The following is a 19174-nucleotide window of genomic DNA, read 5'->3' on the forward strand; positions in this document are numbered from 1 at the left end:
TGAGAATGAGCGTATCGAATTTAATTTCCATCTTTACATTTTTTTGATTCAAGCGAAGGTTTTATAATAAGCGTACCTTTCCTCTTCCGTTTCTGAGGATCATTCATTTAGTAGTAAAATATTGTTGCAAATTGGGCAAAATTAATCTCTCCGGAACTGAGTATAATGCTAAAACAAAATGTAATTTTGGTAATTTAACATGAAGCCTTTTTCCAAAGAAGATACCTAAAGCTTATAAAATAATAATTATGATAGAAGTTAAATGATTATAAGGATACATTTCAATTAACCATGATCAAATATAAGTTAAATATGAGTTCCATAATCAAAATATGAGTTAAAACAAGGTGAGCTGAAGTTTAATTATTTAGTGGAATAAATGTCTTCAGAAATAATTACATTTATTAATTTATTGATTGTAGTGCCTTGTGTGAGCAAAAAATCATACACATACATAAAAACATTTAAAAACATGCTAATCAACCATGGAGATTATAAAATTCTTCTCATAATAGCATAATGTCCAGAAGTAGATTGAAAAATGTAAAATAAAGCAACAATTATTTTTCATAAATTATTTTCATAATTTTTTATAATATTTTAGGTTATAATATCTAAATTTACTTAAAGGATAAGAATATTTTGCATCTTTATTAAACTGAATAATAATTTATTATTAAAGAATAATTTTTGCAAACTATTATTTTTAGGTTCACAGTAAACAATTTTGGTGTATAGTTGCCACCATTTTTGGTGTTAAGGTTAACAAAATTTTTTTGCAGTATATGTAGCCACTTCTTTTAACAGCTTTTTCACTGTTATAGCTTTGTTTATTCATTTCTTGTTTGTTTGTTTACTGACAATGTTTGTTTGTTTACTGCATATTTTCATGCGCATTAGAATCAAATTATGGCTTCATTGCAAAAACTTTCCGTTTCAAATTAAAACTCATTTTTAGTAATATATTCTCTTCAATTCTTTCAAACAATTGTTATTTCGTCAATTTAATATAATTGTTTTCAAGATGGCTACAGTTTTGTACCTAATGTATTTTGTCTAACTCAATATCAAAAATGATGCCAACTATACAGCAAAATGTTTTAAAATTTTTGTGTAATTTTTTAAGGATTTTTATAAAAACCAGAGATATAGAAATGGATGCAAAAAGTAATAATAATATTCGGGGGGAGGGGAAGGACTAGAATTTTGATTAGTTTCCTGACAAAACAGTCCGAGCATTTACAGATAGTGGCTGTTCTTTCCTCGTATTTTCACAGTTAAAAACCAAAATCCACGAATAAAAAGGTATTCTTATTAAGAGAAAATGCTTTCTGTAACTAATTTTGTTACATAAGCTATCGTCAGTACTAATAGTGGTAATCATTCAGAATAACTTATATCGATCCTTCAAAGTATACTATTAAGTAGATCGTTTTATAAATAAAGCTTTATGTGTAATGTTTTATTTATTTTGAGCACGGTACAAACATTTGAAGCTAATTTAATAATTTTTTAATGAAAAATCTAGAAAATTTCGAAGAATAAAGAGTGCAGTTTTTGAAAACGAACAAATAAAAATTACAAGCGAAGAGCAGAAAAGAAATGTTTAAGTACACTTAAGAAAACAGAAAGTACACTTACAAAAACTCAAAATGTGCAGCAGCATAAAAACTTATTTAAAAAGAAAGCTAAGAATTTAATTTTTGTTTTATTCGAAATAAAACACATATTTTAAGAAATGTTCGCATTGGATTGCATTCATTTTCCTATTCAGATCTATTTACGAATTATGTTATAAGTTACATATTAGAAAGAAAAGGTAAAAAAACATTAAAACAGGTATACTTTATTCACGGCAACCCAGCATGTTTTTTACACATAGCCTGATCAAAACAAATGCAATACAAATGCGAGGTACAAAATATGCAACAAAAAGATCGAAAATTACCCTGCTGGTTGTGTACAATTTACTTAAGAATATTGAACTGCTTTAAAGAGGCTTTAGAGATAGAAATATGAGTTTGAAATGTATAAAATAAATGTGATGTATAATGTAAATATTATGTTTATTCAGTTACTTAGTTCAGAAACTTAGACATTAAATACAAATTATGAAAATTATTTTAATTATTTTAAAGGGAAAGTAATATTTTAAGTAATAGTACTTTTCCCTTTACTTTTAAATGCAAGTACAAAAATAAATTATGTATCACTAAAGAAACGAAGTATAAACAAAATTTTGAAGTTTTTATTTAAGCTTCATTATTTGTAAGGGAAGTACATATTTTTGTTACTATGTGCAATCTATTATAATTAATTTTTTTAAAAAAATGCAAATTCCTTTAAATTTTCATGTCTGGTATTATTAAACCAAAACTCAAAGTAAGGTTTCGTATTGCATTTCGACCCCAGTCATAAAAATTTATCATAAAATATAGGTTAAATTGACTCTTGAGAAGTTTAGGGTAGTTTTAAATAAAAACTATGAATTAAAAATGATGAAAACAAAGAGAAGTGGTAACAAAATGTCTTTAATGCATAATCTGATGATTTGTTTTAATTAAAAAAAAGGCATTATTCTTAAGCATAAGTTATGCAAATTTCTGGAATATACAGCCTGATAATTAAACAGGAAGAAAATGAATTGCTTGTAATTTAGTAGGCTTTCATTGCTACAATTATTTCTTGACCCCTTACTAAAAACAAAAATTGCTTCCGGAAAGGACCGGATGTGTAACATTACTTCCCGTCAAACATATGAAAAGGCTTCCTTAAAAGTTATATTGAATTTGAAGAATATTCGAAAGAATATTCGGTGGACAAGCTATCGTCAGTATGTTTTTCAAGGTAAGAAACATTTTTAATAATAAAATTTTGCCACCGTAAAATAGTTTTAAACTTTAAATAACGTTTCCATAATATATCTTAGTAATAAAATCTCTCGTTTACTGCCATGTTGTCTTTTAGTGTAGATCATAGCAGAGACCGCACAGTGATTCATTTTATGTATAAATAAATGTTGCAAAAATTATCTATACTTAATTGACAATTTGAAATCTCGCCTGTTTTGACATTATTACCAAAAGGTGCTCCAAAGTCACCTTTTGGTTGGGTTGGAATAATATTGCGGTATAAATGATGCCAAAAACTGAATTTGAAATTGAAAAAAATCTACAGATATTATATATTAGTATTAGAGTATGAATGTTGATACATTATATTAACTGTAAAGCTTGAAATTGGAACTTGGCAATTTATAGTTTTGCGCATGTTAATCTAATTATTACTTTCCATACTAAGCAATATGTAGATAAAGATGTTATAATTATAATATGTTAAGTGAGCCAGTTCGTTTGCAAGAATGAGCTGGTAGCTATTTTATATTATAATATTCAAATAGCAGTTATATTTTATACTATAATATTCAATAACTATTAAAGTATTACCTTTAACAAAAGCCAGTAAAACGTTTAAAATATTTATGAGCATGATTTGTAAAGATACGATGCTCTAAGTGCGTGTTTACGAAAATGGAAAGTTCAAAAGACGCATTTACGAAAATAACACATGACAAAATGAGTGTTAACGAAAATAGACAAAGCTTAAAAGGCGCGTTTATGAAAATAAACCTATTTCAAAATGCGCGTTTATGAAAATGAACACATCTCAGCGTTAGAAATGTGTGTTAAAACTGGACATAGCTATTTCAGAAAATGGACACAGCATTTGATCCCGTTTTTTAAATTTCTGTTCTGAGTATCGGTCTTTTATTTAAAGAATATACAAATGAATTCAAATAAATTCGTTTTTTATTTACAACATTATTATAACTATAAATTATTATAACAATAAATGTGTTATCGTCTTATTCATTTATACTTGGTTCATTTTGTTCATTTTATAACAATAGATGTGTACTTGGTTCATTTTATTGGATTAGTTTTCTTTCGTAAACTTTAAAAGTAGCAACTGTTAGCTATAAGGTTGCAATGGGCGCTATAAATTTATAATATTGTAAGTAAAATTTAAATCTCCCTTTATCGTTTTGAGCTTTGAATACGAAGGCATTGACTGAAAAGTTACATCTGTAATATGCCGAAAATGATGTTACTTAAAAATATTATTTATTTAAAAAAATTCCATGACTTAAGGTTTCTGCCAAAAACAAAACATACTCTCTAAATTAAAATTTTGGAATTAATATCCTAAAAACTCATCGTTACTAAGCAATGCAATTATAAATTAGTTAAATTCGTATATTGTGTGTTAAGTTTATTTAGATTATAATCTTTTGTTGAATTTTTTTTTTTACTTTTTGCTTTTCTTACTTTTTTTCATAATAATCTCTATTTTCTATGCAATAAATGCATAGAGTCAAAGAGAGCGAGAGACAGGATTACTAAATATAATACATTTCATTTGGCCATTGAAGGCAACAGAAAGAACAGATTCATTTACAATGAATATCAGAGCAAGAATGATGGTTGCTTTATAAAATAACAATTCCATCGATTCCGTGTTTAAGAAAGATGTAAGAATTTTTGTAAGATTTCAGGCATATTTTGTTATTTTAATGCCTTTATCAGTTCAATGATAAACATATTAAAATCAAAGACATTCGAGTCTGAATGTGCCTGATAACTTAATTGCTGTGTGTAGCGTATTGATATTTTGTGAACAGCCTAGGATATTTTGAATATTATTATTATTAGAATAGGATAAATTTCATGCTAAACTTGTTAAATAAATTTTATTTTACTTTGTTAAAAATTATTATTTATGTAAACTTCTTATACGCATCGAAATGTTACGAGTCTTATTCTAAATTTTGATTGCTTAAAAATTTAAAAAAAAAAAATAACCATTAAATGTAAAACGAGAAATGCTGTCGAAAGAAATAATTTTAGGGGAGGGGCTTATTTTTTGTTATTTAGAAAAAATATAAAATTCTAAAAAAAGCATTATTTGCATGGAAATTAAAAGAAGAGAGCCCCCTATTAGTCATGGTTTTCGGTAGTTTTCATGAAAATAATGGTTATTTTTAAAGGGGGGTTAAGGGGTAAGCCTTCCTCTCAGGACCTGGTTGTAAATTGATGAGTGTTATAACAAATTTCAATTTAAGAGGACTGGCAAAATGGAAAATGTCCTAAAAACTATGATTTTGGGTATACTTGAGGAAAAATTATGGTTACTGGGGGGGGGGGCAGTAGGGGAGTTCTCCCCTCTTGGCTGAAATATCTTTTCTATATATTACTAGATTCTGTAAGAGAGTTTTTTAACATTTCAAACCTCTATTAATATTTCGCCTCTGTTTTTCCCCCTTGAAGCACTGAGAGAGACATCTTTCCTATGCTATTGTCATTATTCTCATTCTCTTAATTCTTTGATTTGTTATACTACTGGCACATTGTAACGATAGAATAAGTGGGAAATTTTTTCTAATTTTCAAATATGACATCGAAAATTTTCTATCTTAAACCAAAAAGATGGCGTATGCAAATTACTGCATTTTCCAGGTCTTTCTTGGAAGAAGAGCATATTTCCCAGTGAAAAATTTTGGTCCCAAATTGTGAGCTCGTGTTCAGCACCCAAAAAAACATATAAGTACAAAAGATAAAGACTCCCGCCAAATTTTCCAGGATAAATCCTCTCTTGCGCCTCGAATATTTGGACTATGATACTTTCTAAAACAATTAGCAGTGCTATATGGTCTTCGTGAAGGTAACCTTTTTTTTTCAGGCAATACTTTTATGCTAAAACCGTTATACTAAAATCATTATAAACGCAATAGTTCCCTGCAAACACCGTTTCACATTTGGACAAGTGTGTATCAAAATTTCTTCTAAGGAGTCCTCTTCCCAAGCTTCCAAGGCTGGTCGATACGAATTCCGTACCTGTCTCGCACCGACCACGGTGCTGTCGTAAAATATATATTCAGTAGTAGAGGAATCATGGGTTAGAGTCTCTTGCCATCAGGCTCACCGTGGAAAGTTTTCGTGCTTTTCTTTCCCGTGTAACGCAAATGCGAGTTAGTTAAATCAAAATATCCTCCCGGAAGGCAAATTTCTCCCAATACTTGATCCAAAAGTTCCCTTGTCTTCTGGATAGAGTTCAAATTACATGGCTGTGAAGTTGAACATTAGTAGTCGTAAACTAAAAAATGAGCCGTCTGCTTAACGACGGTTATAAAAAAGAAAGAAAAAATAACAAAGGAGTCAAAACATTTGAAGATTTATTATTTATTATATTTCATATTATTTATTATTTATTATATTTTATGTTATTTATTATATTTTATATTATTTATTATTTATTATATTTTATGTTATTTATGATTTATAATATTTTATATTATTTATTATATTATTTATTAAAAATTGTAGAATGCTTTATTTTATTTGTGTTGTCCTAAAAAATTTTTGCAAATCCACAAAGATGCTCATCATATCGAGGTAAGATAAAGTCTAATAAAACGCAGTTGGTACAGTGTCACCGTCATACTTTGTCATTTATACCCTTTTCTTTTCTTTTTAGGTTTTACTATTTCTATTAATTGGGTTAACGTGTTTAAGCCTGTATGCTGCCACTGAAGAAGAGGTAACGCGAATGAAATGCTTTGATGAAGAACATTGCAAGTGCACGGAAAACAGAGTAGAATGTAAATGCACTAATGGTGGAAGTCTTACCATGATACCTTTCTTAAAATATTTAGCAGAAGTTGTAACTGTGGATGGTTGCAATCGGGTGGAAGTATCTATTGGTTCATTAAGTGGATCATTCCTGGAAAAAGCTTCTTTTACAAACATTAACAACTTAGTAATTAAATCTTTTGGAATAGCAGGAAGATCTTTTAGTACAAAGAAAGTCGATTCAATCATTCGTTTTGAAAACATCTCTAGCCTTTTCATTGAATCCTTTGGAATCACGGCGTTGCACAAAGTTCGAGTTTTTATAATGAAAAATGTGACCATAGAAAAATTGGATAGTTTTGCTATTACGGGGATAGACATGACTCATTTTGTCATCGTAAATTCAACTTTACTTTACTTGGATACCTTAGCTTTACATTTGACGAACGTCTTAGATTTTACAGTGATGAATAGCAATATCGTTTATGCAGCAAATCTTTCCTTTGTAATCAAAGATTCACATAATGTATTTTTTGAAAATTGTTATTTTCATTACTCTGCAAGTGACAGTATTTTTCTTGCATACATAAACTCAGTAAATATTTTGAATTGTACATTCGAATCTTTACCTGCCACAATCTTCTGGGCTAGAGGACGTACATTTCGATTTCATCGAAATATTGTGCGAAGGTATAGTGAAGAAAATGCATTCCAAATGGTTTTGTCTAATCGGATTGAATTTACGGACAATTCTTTTCGATCTGTTGCTTTAAACTCAATATTGCCCAATCCGAATGCGAACATATCGGCAGAGGACACAATATTTAATATTGATGGCAATAGTTTTTATTGTGAATGTCCAATATCATGGATATTTAACGACTCTACTTTCTATAGCAGAGTAATTGAATCTAGTTTTTGCAGCAATTTACCTCAGTTAAAACTTAAGCAATTAGTTTCTTTTTTTGAACGCAAAGACATGTGCCTCCACCCTGTACATGATAATGTGAACCATGATATGTTACACATTTTCCCTTTTGCTATGGATAAAATAAAAAGTAAAAGATTACGCAGCAATACGTCCGCCATTGTTCCGTTAAATGCTTTAACATTTATTTTACTTTTTTTGACTTATCTCCATAAATATTATGATTCTTAGAAGTATTGTTGTCTTAATAAAAGTATTTTAAAATGTATACATTGCTAACTATGAATTTTTTGAACAATAATTTGTATTGAATTATAGTAAATAATTCTATATTAGAAATTTTCAACTGATTTTAACATTTAATTTTAATCTTCCGACCTGTGCAACAAGTACTTTTTTCCAGCGTTCTGTGAAGTACTTTTTTTCTGCAAAATCCACACATTTCCATCTTTAAAATACTTGAAAAATCTTTTGCAAATAAAAAGTAACATTATGCAAATAAATTTATATTGATATAGAATAAAAATTTAATCAAAAATTAATAAATGAATTTCGAAACAACGTTTGTCTAATCTAAAGTTATTTTACGCAACAAATTTTGATATTAGTTTATTTTCTTGATACATTTCTACTAAAATATTTTCACTACAAATTAACCCATAAATTCAGTAAAATAAATATATGAGCTTAAAGTATTATACAAAAACAATTTTTTCCAAAAAATTTTGAAGTTTTAATGCATTTGTTTCAGTGTTTTAGATGTGATAGCACTTTTTACTAATAATGCAAACATTAATATTGCTTAAATATTTACGAATAATTCACATTTCAGCAAAGAAAAAAAACTATAAATTACTATGTAACTAAGTTTCCAAGATGTATAGGTACTTACAGTTTTAGTACATTTTGTACTCTAATTGTCTAGTTTTCTATTCATATTGGTATCTGGTGGTTGCTATCGACTTTGCTAATCTAACGACTAATTTCTCCGAACGTTTTTGGTAATGTTGGTATTGTTTTTTATGTGATGCCACACTATTGGTAATGTTTTTTATGTGATGACACTCTATTGGCAATTTTTTATGTGATACCACACTATTGATAATGTTCATGTGATGCCACACTATTGGTAATGTTTTTTATGTGAGGCCACACTATTGGTAACGTTTTAAAAGCTATGTCTCGGAAATTTTAAAAGCTCTGTTTGTTGAGAATGTGTAGTTGATTTTCAAAATTTCGATCATAAACAAGTTCCTTCTAGTTGAGCTAGGAATCAGTATTTTTCATTACTGTATAATTGTTTTGAATAATGAACAGCTCGATTTCAATGATTCAAAATTTAAAAAATGGATAAATGATTTATATTTGCAGTAAATAAATTTTTAAGTAGGTACTAGGTAACATTAGTTGAAGGCAAAAACAAATTTTTTTCCTGTTTTAGAGTACTGAAAATAGAAAAATAGCAGATACAAATGGTCATAATTTGTTTATTAACTTACACACTGATGCACTTTATACAGTTATGAATTATAAATACAGATGAATGTAAACGTTGCAGTAAGGTTGTAAATAAAAATTAATATGACGTTAAAAGTATAATGGTATCAATGATATTTGACAGTATTTTAGAAACGGAAGTACGAAGAATTTAAAATCCTTTGAATTAACACAGAATATAACAAAAATTTGATATAAATCTATCAAGACGAAGCAGCTGCTTTTAAAATGAGTAAAAGTACTTAATTATATATTATTATACAGTTAACAATTGCCGACATTTTGTCGATAAACTCCTTGAACTACTAATGATGAGTCAAAATCTCCAGACATTCTTTTATTAAACATAGCTGAATTTTTTCGTTTCAGATCTTGTATCCCAACTAAGGGCACTGAGCTTTGAATTTCTCTTTCAGCCTATAAAAACCAGAAATTATACACGTGATTCGGCAAAATATATTATTCAAATTTGTCTATGCATTTTATATACAAAGTATATAGTTATATACAAAGTATATACAAAGTTATAGTGATTGTTCTAAATATAAAACTTAACAAAAAAAAAAAATTAAATCGTGTCTAATATAAACCTCTAAAAACAGGGTCACTGAGACGCAATATGCACTGAGAAAAAAATAAGGTCAAAACTATCAGAATATGGTAAAAGTTAATATGTTTCTGTCTTTATGGGAACAATAAAAAACTCGATATTTCATTGAAGCGTTTTGGAGTTTCGTAATATTAACCATAAAATACGGTTTCATAATAAATGATAAATTTGGTAAACGTGGTGAAATTTGATAATTTTATCATGGTATTTCAGAGCCTGGCATAAAAATAATTATTCGGTTAAATTTAGTTTTCATGAACCATAATTTTGAAACATGAACTTACTGTAAACCGTTACCATGAGAGTAGAAAAATTATTAAGAATGGTTTAAATATCGTATATTTTTGTTTTATTAACAGATTTTTTTTTCAAACACCAGAAATGTCCTTACTGCACTGTGTGGTTATTTTACCCAAATTTTTTTCTCCGCGTGGGAATATTGAAATTTATAAAATAATCTTAAATCTTTAAGATTTTTACTTAAATAGTAAAATTTCTATTTTTCTTTATTTTATTCTTATTTATTTATTTTATTCTTATTTATTTATTTTATTCTTATTTATTAACTTATTTCTTTTTTTTTTGATTTCAGAGTTCCCATGAATTGTTCCTAAGGTAAAAAAACTTACCAATCAAATAAATGGTGATTAAAAATAGAAATAAATAATTTATCTCACTGATACAATACTTTTATAATGATTGAAAGCTTGCTTAAAGTATGCAACACATGTTATTCTGTGAATTGGTATTGATTATGGTATTTGTTAAAATAACAAAATGATTATTTCGGTACTGTAGTTACTATTAAAATTAGTGCTACTTACTGCAATATTAGAACTCTTAAACTTCGGGATTTTTTTTTTTTTTTTTGCCTTAAAAATGTGTCTTAAAAATATAAGAGCAACTTCTAATTTTCCTTCCAAATATATTTATATATTTGACTTATTATAACTATCATTAAGTTTTTTGATGGTTTTAAGTTTTAAATTGGACGAAACTTTATCTCAAACTTCAAACTTAGGGATTCAAAAATAACAATGTTGATAAAGTGGTATATTTATGCGAATCTGTTTAAACCTGTATCAGTTTGTTCATGTAAAATTCAGGCTCTTTTATGCACATTAACCTTAATCCTTATTTCAAATTCTTTTATGCATCTTTAATGCCTTAGGAAGCAATGCATAGTGCGAAAAAATAAATAAATACATAAATGAATCACCTTGAATAATTTTTGATCTAATGATCGGATTTTCATATACTAGGTCTCAAAATTAATGGTACGTGGGTGTGACCTCAAATATACAAATTAATTGGGGCAGACATTATTTTAACTTACAAAATCAGATACAAAACGCACTTTTTATGAATAAACTTGGATATTTTTAGACAGATTATGATTCATGTCCCCCAAGTTAGGGGGGTAACAACCATCTATTAGCAATCTATTAGAGATCGCACCTTAGGACCATTAGGATTGATTCCTAGTATGTGAAAATCCGATCATTAGATCAAAAGTAATTCATGTTGTTTTATTTATTACTTTGTTCTGGGTATTGTACATTATAAATGGCTGTAAATAAGTGAAAGGAAAAACAATGGAGAAAAATTTTATAGAAAGAAAGTTAAAATTAGCAGAAAATTAAAAATAATAATACCTGGTTGTGTTTCGGATCACAGCCCCAAAGATTGTAGAAGAATGGTGTCATCAAACTCTTTTCGACATCTTGCTTGTTATTACCTGTTTGTAAATCAATTTCAGAATAATATTATATTCTCCTTTAAAAAATATACTTCAACGGAAATATGGTTTAATTTATGAACTTATTAAGGTTACAGCAAGTCTGACTGGCGATAATACTCAAGCTACTGAAAATATAAACCGTCAGAAATTTCCTTCTAAAATTAAGGTAAAATAACCGGCAGCCGTTCATCCATCCGATAAGTTTACAGTAAGGAAAATTTTTTTACCTTTACGGTTTTGAAACCGTTTGCAACTAGAATGGTTATAAAACCATAAATACAAAACTGTACTTTTTTTCACCATTTACAACTAGCATGGTTTCAAAACAATAAAAAATAAATATAATTGGACAGAGGAGCTAGGATTTTTGTTAGGTAATAGGCATTGGAAAGTGCAGGACACAAATTGAGGAGTGGAGCACTGGAACTTGAGCTTGAGGCAATGGAGGACCACTGAAAACTCCTCATGTGTTGAAGGGAATGGAGGAAATATTGTGACGTCAGCGCTGGGACTCGAAACCAGTTCTGTCAGTCATGAGATGGACGGACTATCCCTATCGGCTGTAATATAGTACGCAATAGAAAGTAACTAAGTGGCTTCATTAGATGGGTTTAGTTGGTGCAATAAAATTCTGGTTGTATAACCGTAATAGGTAAAAGCAGTTAATAAACGGTTTTTCTCATAGTTAAAAGTTTGATTACCATCTTAATAATAGTTATTTGATTGTTTTGTTTAAATATGGTGAAAAAACAATTAAATAAAATGTTATTTAACCATTTTTTTCGAGAAATTTCTAACAGTGTTTTTCAATGCTTCACAGCATCCTGAAAATTAAACTTAAAATGAAAACACAGAAATTATGCAATATGAAATACAACATCAAAACAACACCGAAAGATAAGAATAATAAATAGTACTTGACTAGCATGTGTTTTTAGTAAATAAAAATAAGTTAAATAAAATCATAATGTTTAACAGCGATAAGAACACAAATTCTAGCTTGTATTTCAAGAATGAAAATAATTACCTTCAATATTAATAATAAATAATTGAAGTAATAATGAATAATATAAGTAAGCTTAAAAAATAAATGAGTTTTCAATAAATTTGATAAGTGTGAAACAATTTAGAAACAAGGAAGAAAAAATTAAACCAAAAGAAATTTTTTGAAGCCTTTTAATGTCAATATCATCATTGAATATAATTGGAATTTCAATTACATGATTCAAAAGGTTTTTTATAGACTACAAATTATGTTAAGTTACAAATTTAAAAGAAATTTTTTTTTGAAAAATGCACATTGAAATATATTTCAGTTTCAATGTTTTTGGTGTATAACTCTATACTTTTTTTCATATTTTAAAATTTTGGTTATGCATCTAGCTGCTATGTCAAATGTGTGAAGTACAAAAGAGGGTGAAAAATTGCTTTAAAATCTAATCATGATTCTTTTAGGAATATTCGTACTACAATTTTGCATTTTAATTGTACTAAACAATGAATTAACATTGCCTAATTTCAGTAATATTGTATATTCAGTTTAATGCTAACGGTTTTTATTACTTTTTTCCCTACCTTTTCCATAACTGAAAGTAAAAATTGATAATGATTGTGTGTTAAAATATAATTATCGGTGTGTTTAATAACAAAACATTTTGTAAATATATTTTGGGCGTAAAATAATTTGGAAAGTTTTAAATTTCACCTTAATAGTTTACCGGCAGTGTGGTTCAATTAGGTAAAGAATTTATCTCACAAATATTTATAAATAACGTTAATTATAAATTTTTTAGGTATAATATCATTGTAAGAATGAAAGTATACCCTTTTTATAAAAATATTTCAATTACTTTTAATACGCTTTGAAGGTATGAAACATCAGATGACGTTATGAAATATACTTAGTATTAAAAAGGAGATGTTTTCTCACGATATTTTTAAAATGTATTATAATCGCCAAATGGGCTTTTATTTACCTTCCAAGACAGAAACATGCAATCCTATACATATGACCACTAAGTAATCAAGTTCATTATACCAAAAATATGATAAATGTTGCATGATTAAAGTTTTTTAATAAATATAGAGAACAGCTAGCTGCAAATTTCATTTTAAGGCGAAAATAAGTCGATTGGAATTTACTTTTCAAGAGAGAATCGAAGCAATCCGTTAAATATAACCTCTAAGCACCAAAGGTATGGTAAATAGTGTATAATCAAACACTTTACTTTTGACAGATATTGCACAAAGCTTCTATTTCGCTATGAGATATTATTTACTTGCGAGAAGGAAGGCCACTTACCTTTTGCAAGAGACACTAGCAATCCGATGATTATAACCACTAAACATCCGATTCCACTGTACCAAAGGTATGATAAACGGTACATGGTCAAAAATTCTTCCCTGAAAAAGAAAGTTTTATTTTTTTCCTGCATCAAATAACATTAATTTTATAATGTAAATAAATAATTAAAATATTGAAAAATATTTATAGAATTAATAAAGTTATAAGCGAATGATGGAGTGTCCTTAATTTCACGGCATCCTGTCTTGAACTTAAACTTGCATTTTTCATTGTCTTGTATTGTAACTTCTTTTTTGATTTTTTTTGTACAGAGGAGGAAATTAAATTCAAAAGTAATAGTGTAATATTTTGACTCATGGTGCAGTAGAGAGATCGCTGACACCAATTATAAATCTTTATATTCTTTTCTTTGATTTCTAACAGTGAATTGCAATCAGTAATTGCAATGAGTAACAACAAAATATATTAAAACGCATTAAAAATGCATTCACAGCAAATAAAAAAATATTTTCAAGAAAATACTTAAATGCTTAATTGCTTACAAAATATTACATAGCGGAAACATTTTTGTACAAATGGATAAATATATTCTTAAAGATTAAATGAAATTTTTTAAGTGTAGATTACTTTTGGCATAAAAAAATTAACTACCAAAATCTTCTACTTTAGGCAGTAGAACAGATTAATAATTATTAAATCCAGGTGTGTGTTATTATTTCTAATCACTTCGAATATATTTTTCTATTATAGTTTCTAAGCGTTTGCTTGAAAATAACATTTAGTATAATTTTAAAGCATATTCACTCATATTCCAATAGCTTTAATTATGTATTTTTTAATAAATATTCAAATAAAAATTTTCATAATTTCACTATATTAAGAGTTTAAATTCTTTAACTAATAATTTTTAACGGTTATTTAGCTTCATAAATTTCTAGGGATAAATAATATTTTGTATATATATATATATATATATATATATATATATATATGCGTGTATGTATGGGTGATTCTCACGAAATATGACAATTCACAGTCTCTTGCTCCAAGATCTAATATTATACTACTAAAAGAACTTTTTGAAAAAAATTCAATAAATAGCATTGCTGTTAGCATTTTAAAATGACTTTGCACTAGCATTGACTGTTTTATATAGTTAAAAAATTTAATTGAATATCAAAATTATTTTCCTGGTATGTCACAAAAAATATTTCCAATAATAACTAGCTTCAAAACTTCCCATACATTTTTCAATATCTAATTTTTTTTTCATCTAAACCGTTGTAAGCATTTCTAGAATATGCAGAGGGTATTATTTCCAAAAACTTGGTTGAAAATAATTTTTTCTGTCAATAATTTGTTTGTCACATGAAAATCAGTCATTTTCCTGGCCACTTTTTTTAGTAATTTATAACCAAAATAGATAGCTCCAGCAACCAATATCTTAGGTTAAGAGACTAATTAGAATACAATCCTATCAGAACAAGTCTAATTGCTGGAATAAAGAACCAACTTTCTGAGTCAAAATGTATTTCAAAAAATTTTACAAGGTGAGCAGGTTTTTATGTTGTCATTTTTCTGTCCTCTTGAAATCATTAACAAAATAAACTATTTGCATTTACCTTAGTTATTTCAAGAAATCCTGATGTTTTCTGCGATAAGTAAATGTCTTAGGCCAAAATGTTAAATTAAAGTAATGTTAAATGCTGAAAAATGGCAAAATTGTCATTATCCTGGCTGTCATTTTCCTGACTTATAAATTCCAGAAAATTAACACAGTTATAGGAAAAAAATTTAAACACTATAATGTAAATAGGGAAAGAAAATGTTAACCTAATACCCAGTTTATGAAAGATTGTAATATGCTCGTATGTACTTAAAGTTATTTGTTTATTTAATGATTGATTATTATACACAATTTTATTCTGTACATATCAACAACAAAAACATTTTTGATTCTTTCTACAGTGGATAAAATAATTAATTTTAAAAAAGCATGGTCCATCTAACGCAAAGGAGTTAGGTTATTGTTTTTCCAAACACAGATAGTTAAAAATATAGAGGATAAACTAAGAACATCACTGCACAATTTAATTCTGTCATAGTCTTTCAACGCAGCTTGGGTGCATAAATTAAGGAATGAAATGAAGTTGTAAATTAAAACGATTTGAAATATTTTAAATTTAAATAATATTAGAAAAAAATTTCCGAAGTAAATTTTCATAAGATTAATTTTAATGTAAATTTTCATAAAATTAATTAAAAATTCCCAAGTTTATCATTTTTATTGTAGGAGAAGTTTTTGAAGTCATTCGTAAAGATATTAAAGTTAACTTTATTATTCGTGTTGGCAAATAGACTGCTAACTTCTCAACTTTGTCTTTTTTGAGTTTCTTAAGTTGAGTTACTTACTATTAGCTTAAAATGACTGTTTTCTTAACTTCTAAGCTAATATGTCGCTTTCCTGACCTTCTAGTCATTTTCCTAGCATTTAAAATTTGGTGATATTCTATTTTATTTTTTCCTTGAGCAAATGTCAATAAACTACACTGCTGTCTGTAAGATATTAATAAATGTAACTAAATAAATATATCAAAATTTTTTTTTTATTATTTTGAAGACTTACAATTTGAATAAATTTTTTTTTCTGAATTGTCATGTTTACAAAGAATCTCCCATATAACGATGAAATAATAGCAAAATTAACCTCCACATGATTCTACTGACACTACTGCTGTTAGATTTTTCTTCCTACTACTTTTCCTATTTCCTTGCTATTCCTAACATTTTCTTTTATAAGATCTATACACTAAACTGGGAACTTGAGGCATAAAGTTTAATAATCGAACTCAAAACTGTGCAATTTCATGGTACATCCAAGTCTAAAACTTACCAACAAAAGCGCTTTAAGCTATCCAGGGACTTCAGTAATCCTTGCGATGATGGAACTTCTTAAGTCAGATTACACGATAGTATGGTCAACTTAAATGATGACATGGTTAAATTTAATATTTTATTTAGGTTGCAGAAATTTTGCACCGTATTATTGTTCAAAGTATAGAAATCTTGGTCTACCGTTGAAAGGATTTCTTATTAGATAAATACAATAACAATTACCTTGGTAGGAATACTGGAGTAGACGAATTGGAAATACTCGACATGACCTGAGTTACACTCATATATAAATCTTCACATGATTCTACTGACAGTACTGCTGTTGGATTTGGTGCTCTAAACATGATAGATCCAATACATATCCAGATACAAATGCCTAAACCACTAATTAATCCGATAAATGCAGCCTATAAAATAATTTTTCTAATATAATCACCAACAGATTATCCGCTATATATTTACAAGGAATGGTATTGCTAAAAACTTCATGCTTGACAGGCGAAATAAATTGAACACAATATTTAATAGAAAAACTAATTAGTTACACATTAAAAAAAAACTGTGAAAATGGATGTTTTAAATGGTTGCAAGCTTTTTCTATACGAAATAAGATACCGTAAACCGGGGCGAGTCTACCCATCCAGGGGTGAGTCTACCCATTTTAGTTTTATTTAATTTTCACTATTTTAAATTGCAAATAAAAAATTTTTTACCGACGGAGGACTTAGTTCAGACTCTAAGGAAGATGGCGCTGTAGTAGTTTGATCCGTTTTTATTTATTTGGTGTCTTTTTAACCGACCTGCTCAAACGTCTTTTGAGAGATTTGTATTGAAAATCAGCAAACTTTTAGTTGATGCTCCATAAGTATATTATTATTATTACTATTTTCACTTTGGTTAAGTGATAAACTTATCTAAGACAAAGATTACATTAATTTTATATGAAAAAAAAACAAAAAGAATGTAAGTTTTGCTGTTGTAAACAAAAAGCCAGAATTCGCGGGGCGAGTCTACCCATTCGTATTTAGTTGTAATAAAGCATAATAATATAATTTAGAACTTTGTTTATATTAAAATTAAGTCATTTTAAATGAATTTGAGTATATTATTTTAATTCTGCATTGATAAATTTATCATTAATAAGAAAATTTATAGGTTAAATATAAATGTAAATATAAAATATGTTTATTTTACCTATTTTTTCAATTTTTATATTACAAAATTAACTTTTTTTATTTAATGCAAGTTAAATAAATTATTATTGATAAATTATTATTACCTCCCAAAGGAATGGGAAAAGGATTTTTCATGATTCCCAATGTTTGAATTTCGATTTTGTTAATAATCTTTAATTACTATTATTTATTAATTATTGTATTGTAAATTTATATTAATTTTAATTTATTTTTATCAACACTAATCAGAAAAAAATGTTATTTTATAATGTTAATGATTATAAAAACAAAACTGTTATCAAAATGTGATAATCGATCAAATACTCAATTTGTGTTATTTTATGAATAAAAAAATGGAATATATAATAAAGTTATGAATTTTACTTCATAAATATCCTATATAGTAACTAAAATAACAATTTAATAGTAAAATTTGATTATTTACAATATCAACATTCATTTTAGTAGAATGGGTAGACTCGCACCATACGAGAGATTTGTCAGCAGTTCTATAAAAATATACAGTAACAGCGTAACTGTTAATATTTTCAAAAATCGATTTCACAGCTTTAAAGAGGGATAAATAGCGATTCCGAAACACCTATTAAAAGCCTTTTTTCTTTAATATTTACAAAAGTTTGACCACTTGAAAGTTGACAAACTGAAAAAATGGGTTGACTCGCCCCGGTTTACGGTACAAGTTAAAAAAAAAATTCCGGCAAAATTACCGTTCCTGAATGGTAAAGACATTTCTGGTTGAAAAACAACATAATTTGGGTTAATAAAGCCAAAATATTAGGTATTTAAGTATTCTATTCGGTTATCTTTCCACTCATATGGTAACGGCTTACCGGAAATTAATGTTTTAAAATTATAGTTCTTATTACTACATTTAGTACAAATTACAACATGGAAAAGTAAGTTTAATCGAATAAATGGTGTTTTTTGCCATGCTCGAAGGTATTACGATAAATTACCAAAATTTCGCACATTTTTCAAATCTTAACACAGATTAAACCACATTTTATTGTTAATTTTACCAAAATCATTACCAAAGCATTTCATTGAAAATTACCGATCTTTTTGGTGTTCCCATACAGACAGAAACATGGTAAAATTTATCATATTCTGTTAGCTTTGACCGTACTATTCTCTTAAGTGTGCAAAATCTGACAAATTTTTTTGCTGTTCAAAAATGTTTCTGATATGTCTTTTATAAAAATTCCTTTCGTATCTGTCTGAACTGTTTTAAAATATGCAACTGCACATTACATAGCATCCTAATATTTATTGTGCGTGTTTCCTGCACTATATTAGCTATAACTTATAATATATATTAATATTGAAATTCTTATTACACTATATAAATAATACTCCTATATAACTAATGATGA

At 27.5% G+C, this 19174-nt stretch overlaps 2 protein-coding genes across 7 annotated transcripts in view; one reads left to right on the forward strand and one right to left on the reverse strand.

Moving 5' to 3' along the window:
* The first annotated feature begins 2739 nt into the window (after positions 1–2739).
* On the forward strand, positions 2740–7825 carry LOC107451046 (uncharacterized). Its single transcript, XM_016067018.4, has 2 exons — positions 2740–2847; positions 6535–7825. The coding sequence occupies exons 1-2, from the start codon at positions 2836–2838 to the stop codon at positions 7786–7788; spliced, it is 1266 nt and encodes a 421-aa protein (XP_015922504.1). The 5' UTR covers positions 2740–2835; the 3' UTR covers positions 7789–7825.
* A 1202-nt stretch (positions 7826–9027) lies between these two features.
* LOC107451061 (sodium-coupled monocarboxylate transporter 1) overlaps positions 9028–19174 on the reverse strand; it is a 38814-nt gene continuing 28667 nt past the window's right edge. For all 6 annotated transcript variants that reach the window (XM_087154405.1, XM_087154408.1, XM_087154407.1 and 3 more), the window contains 4 exons: positions 16828–17012; positions 13708–13808; positions 11320–11402; positions 9028–9471 (listed from right to left, as the gene is read on the reverse strand). In XM_087154405.1, the coding sequence (XP_087010531.1) occupies positions 9319–9471; positions 11320–11402; positions 13708–13808; positions 16828–17012 (522 nt within the window). In that variant the 3' untranslated portion in view covers positions 9028–9318. The remainder of the gene's footprint in view (positions 9472–11319; positions 11403–13707; positions 13809–16827; positions 17013–19174) is intronic.

Source organism: Parasteatoda tepidariorum, chromosome 11, assembly GCF_982258835.1.
Source record: "Parasteatoda tepidariorum strain Cologne lab strain chromosome 11, Ptep-v5.0, whole genome shotgun sequence".
Classification (NCBI taxonomy): Eukaryota; Metazoa; Arthropoda; class Arachnida; order Araneae; family Theridiidae; genus Parasteatoda; species Parasteatoda tepidariorum.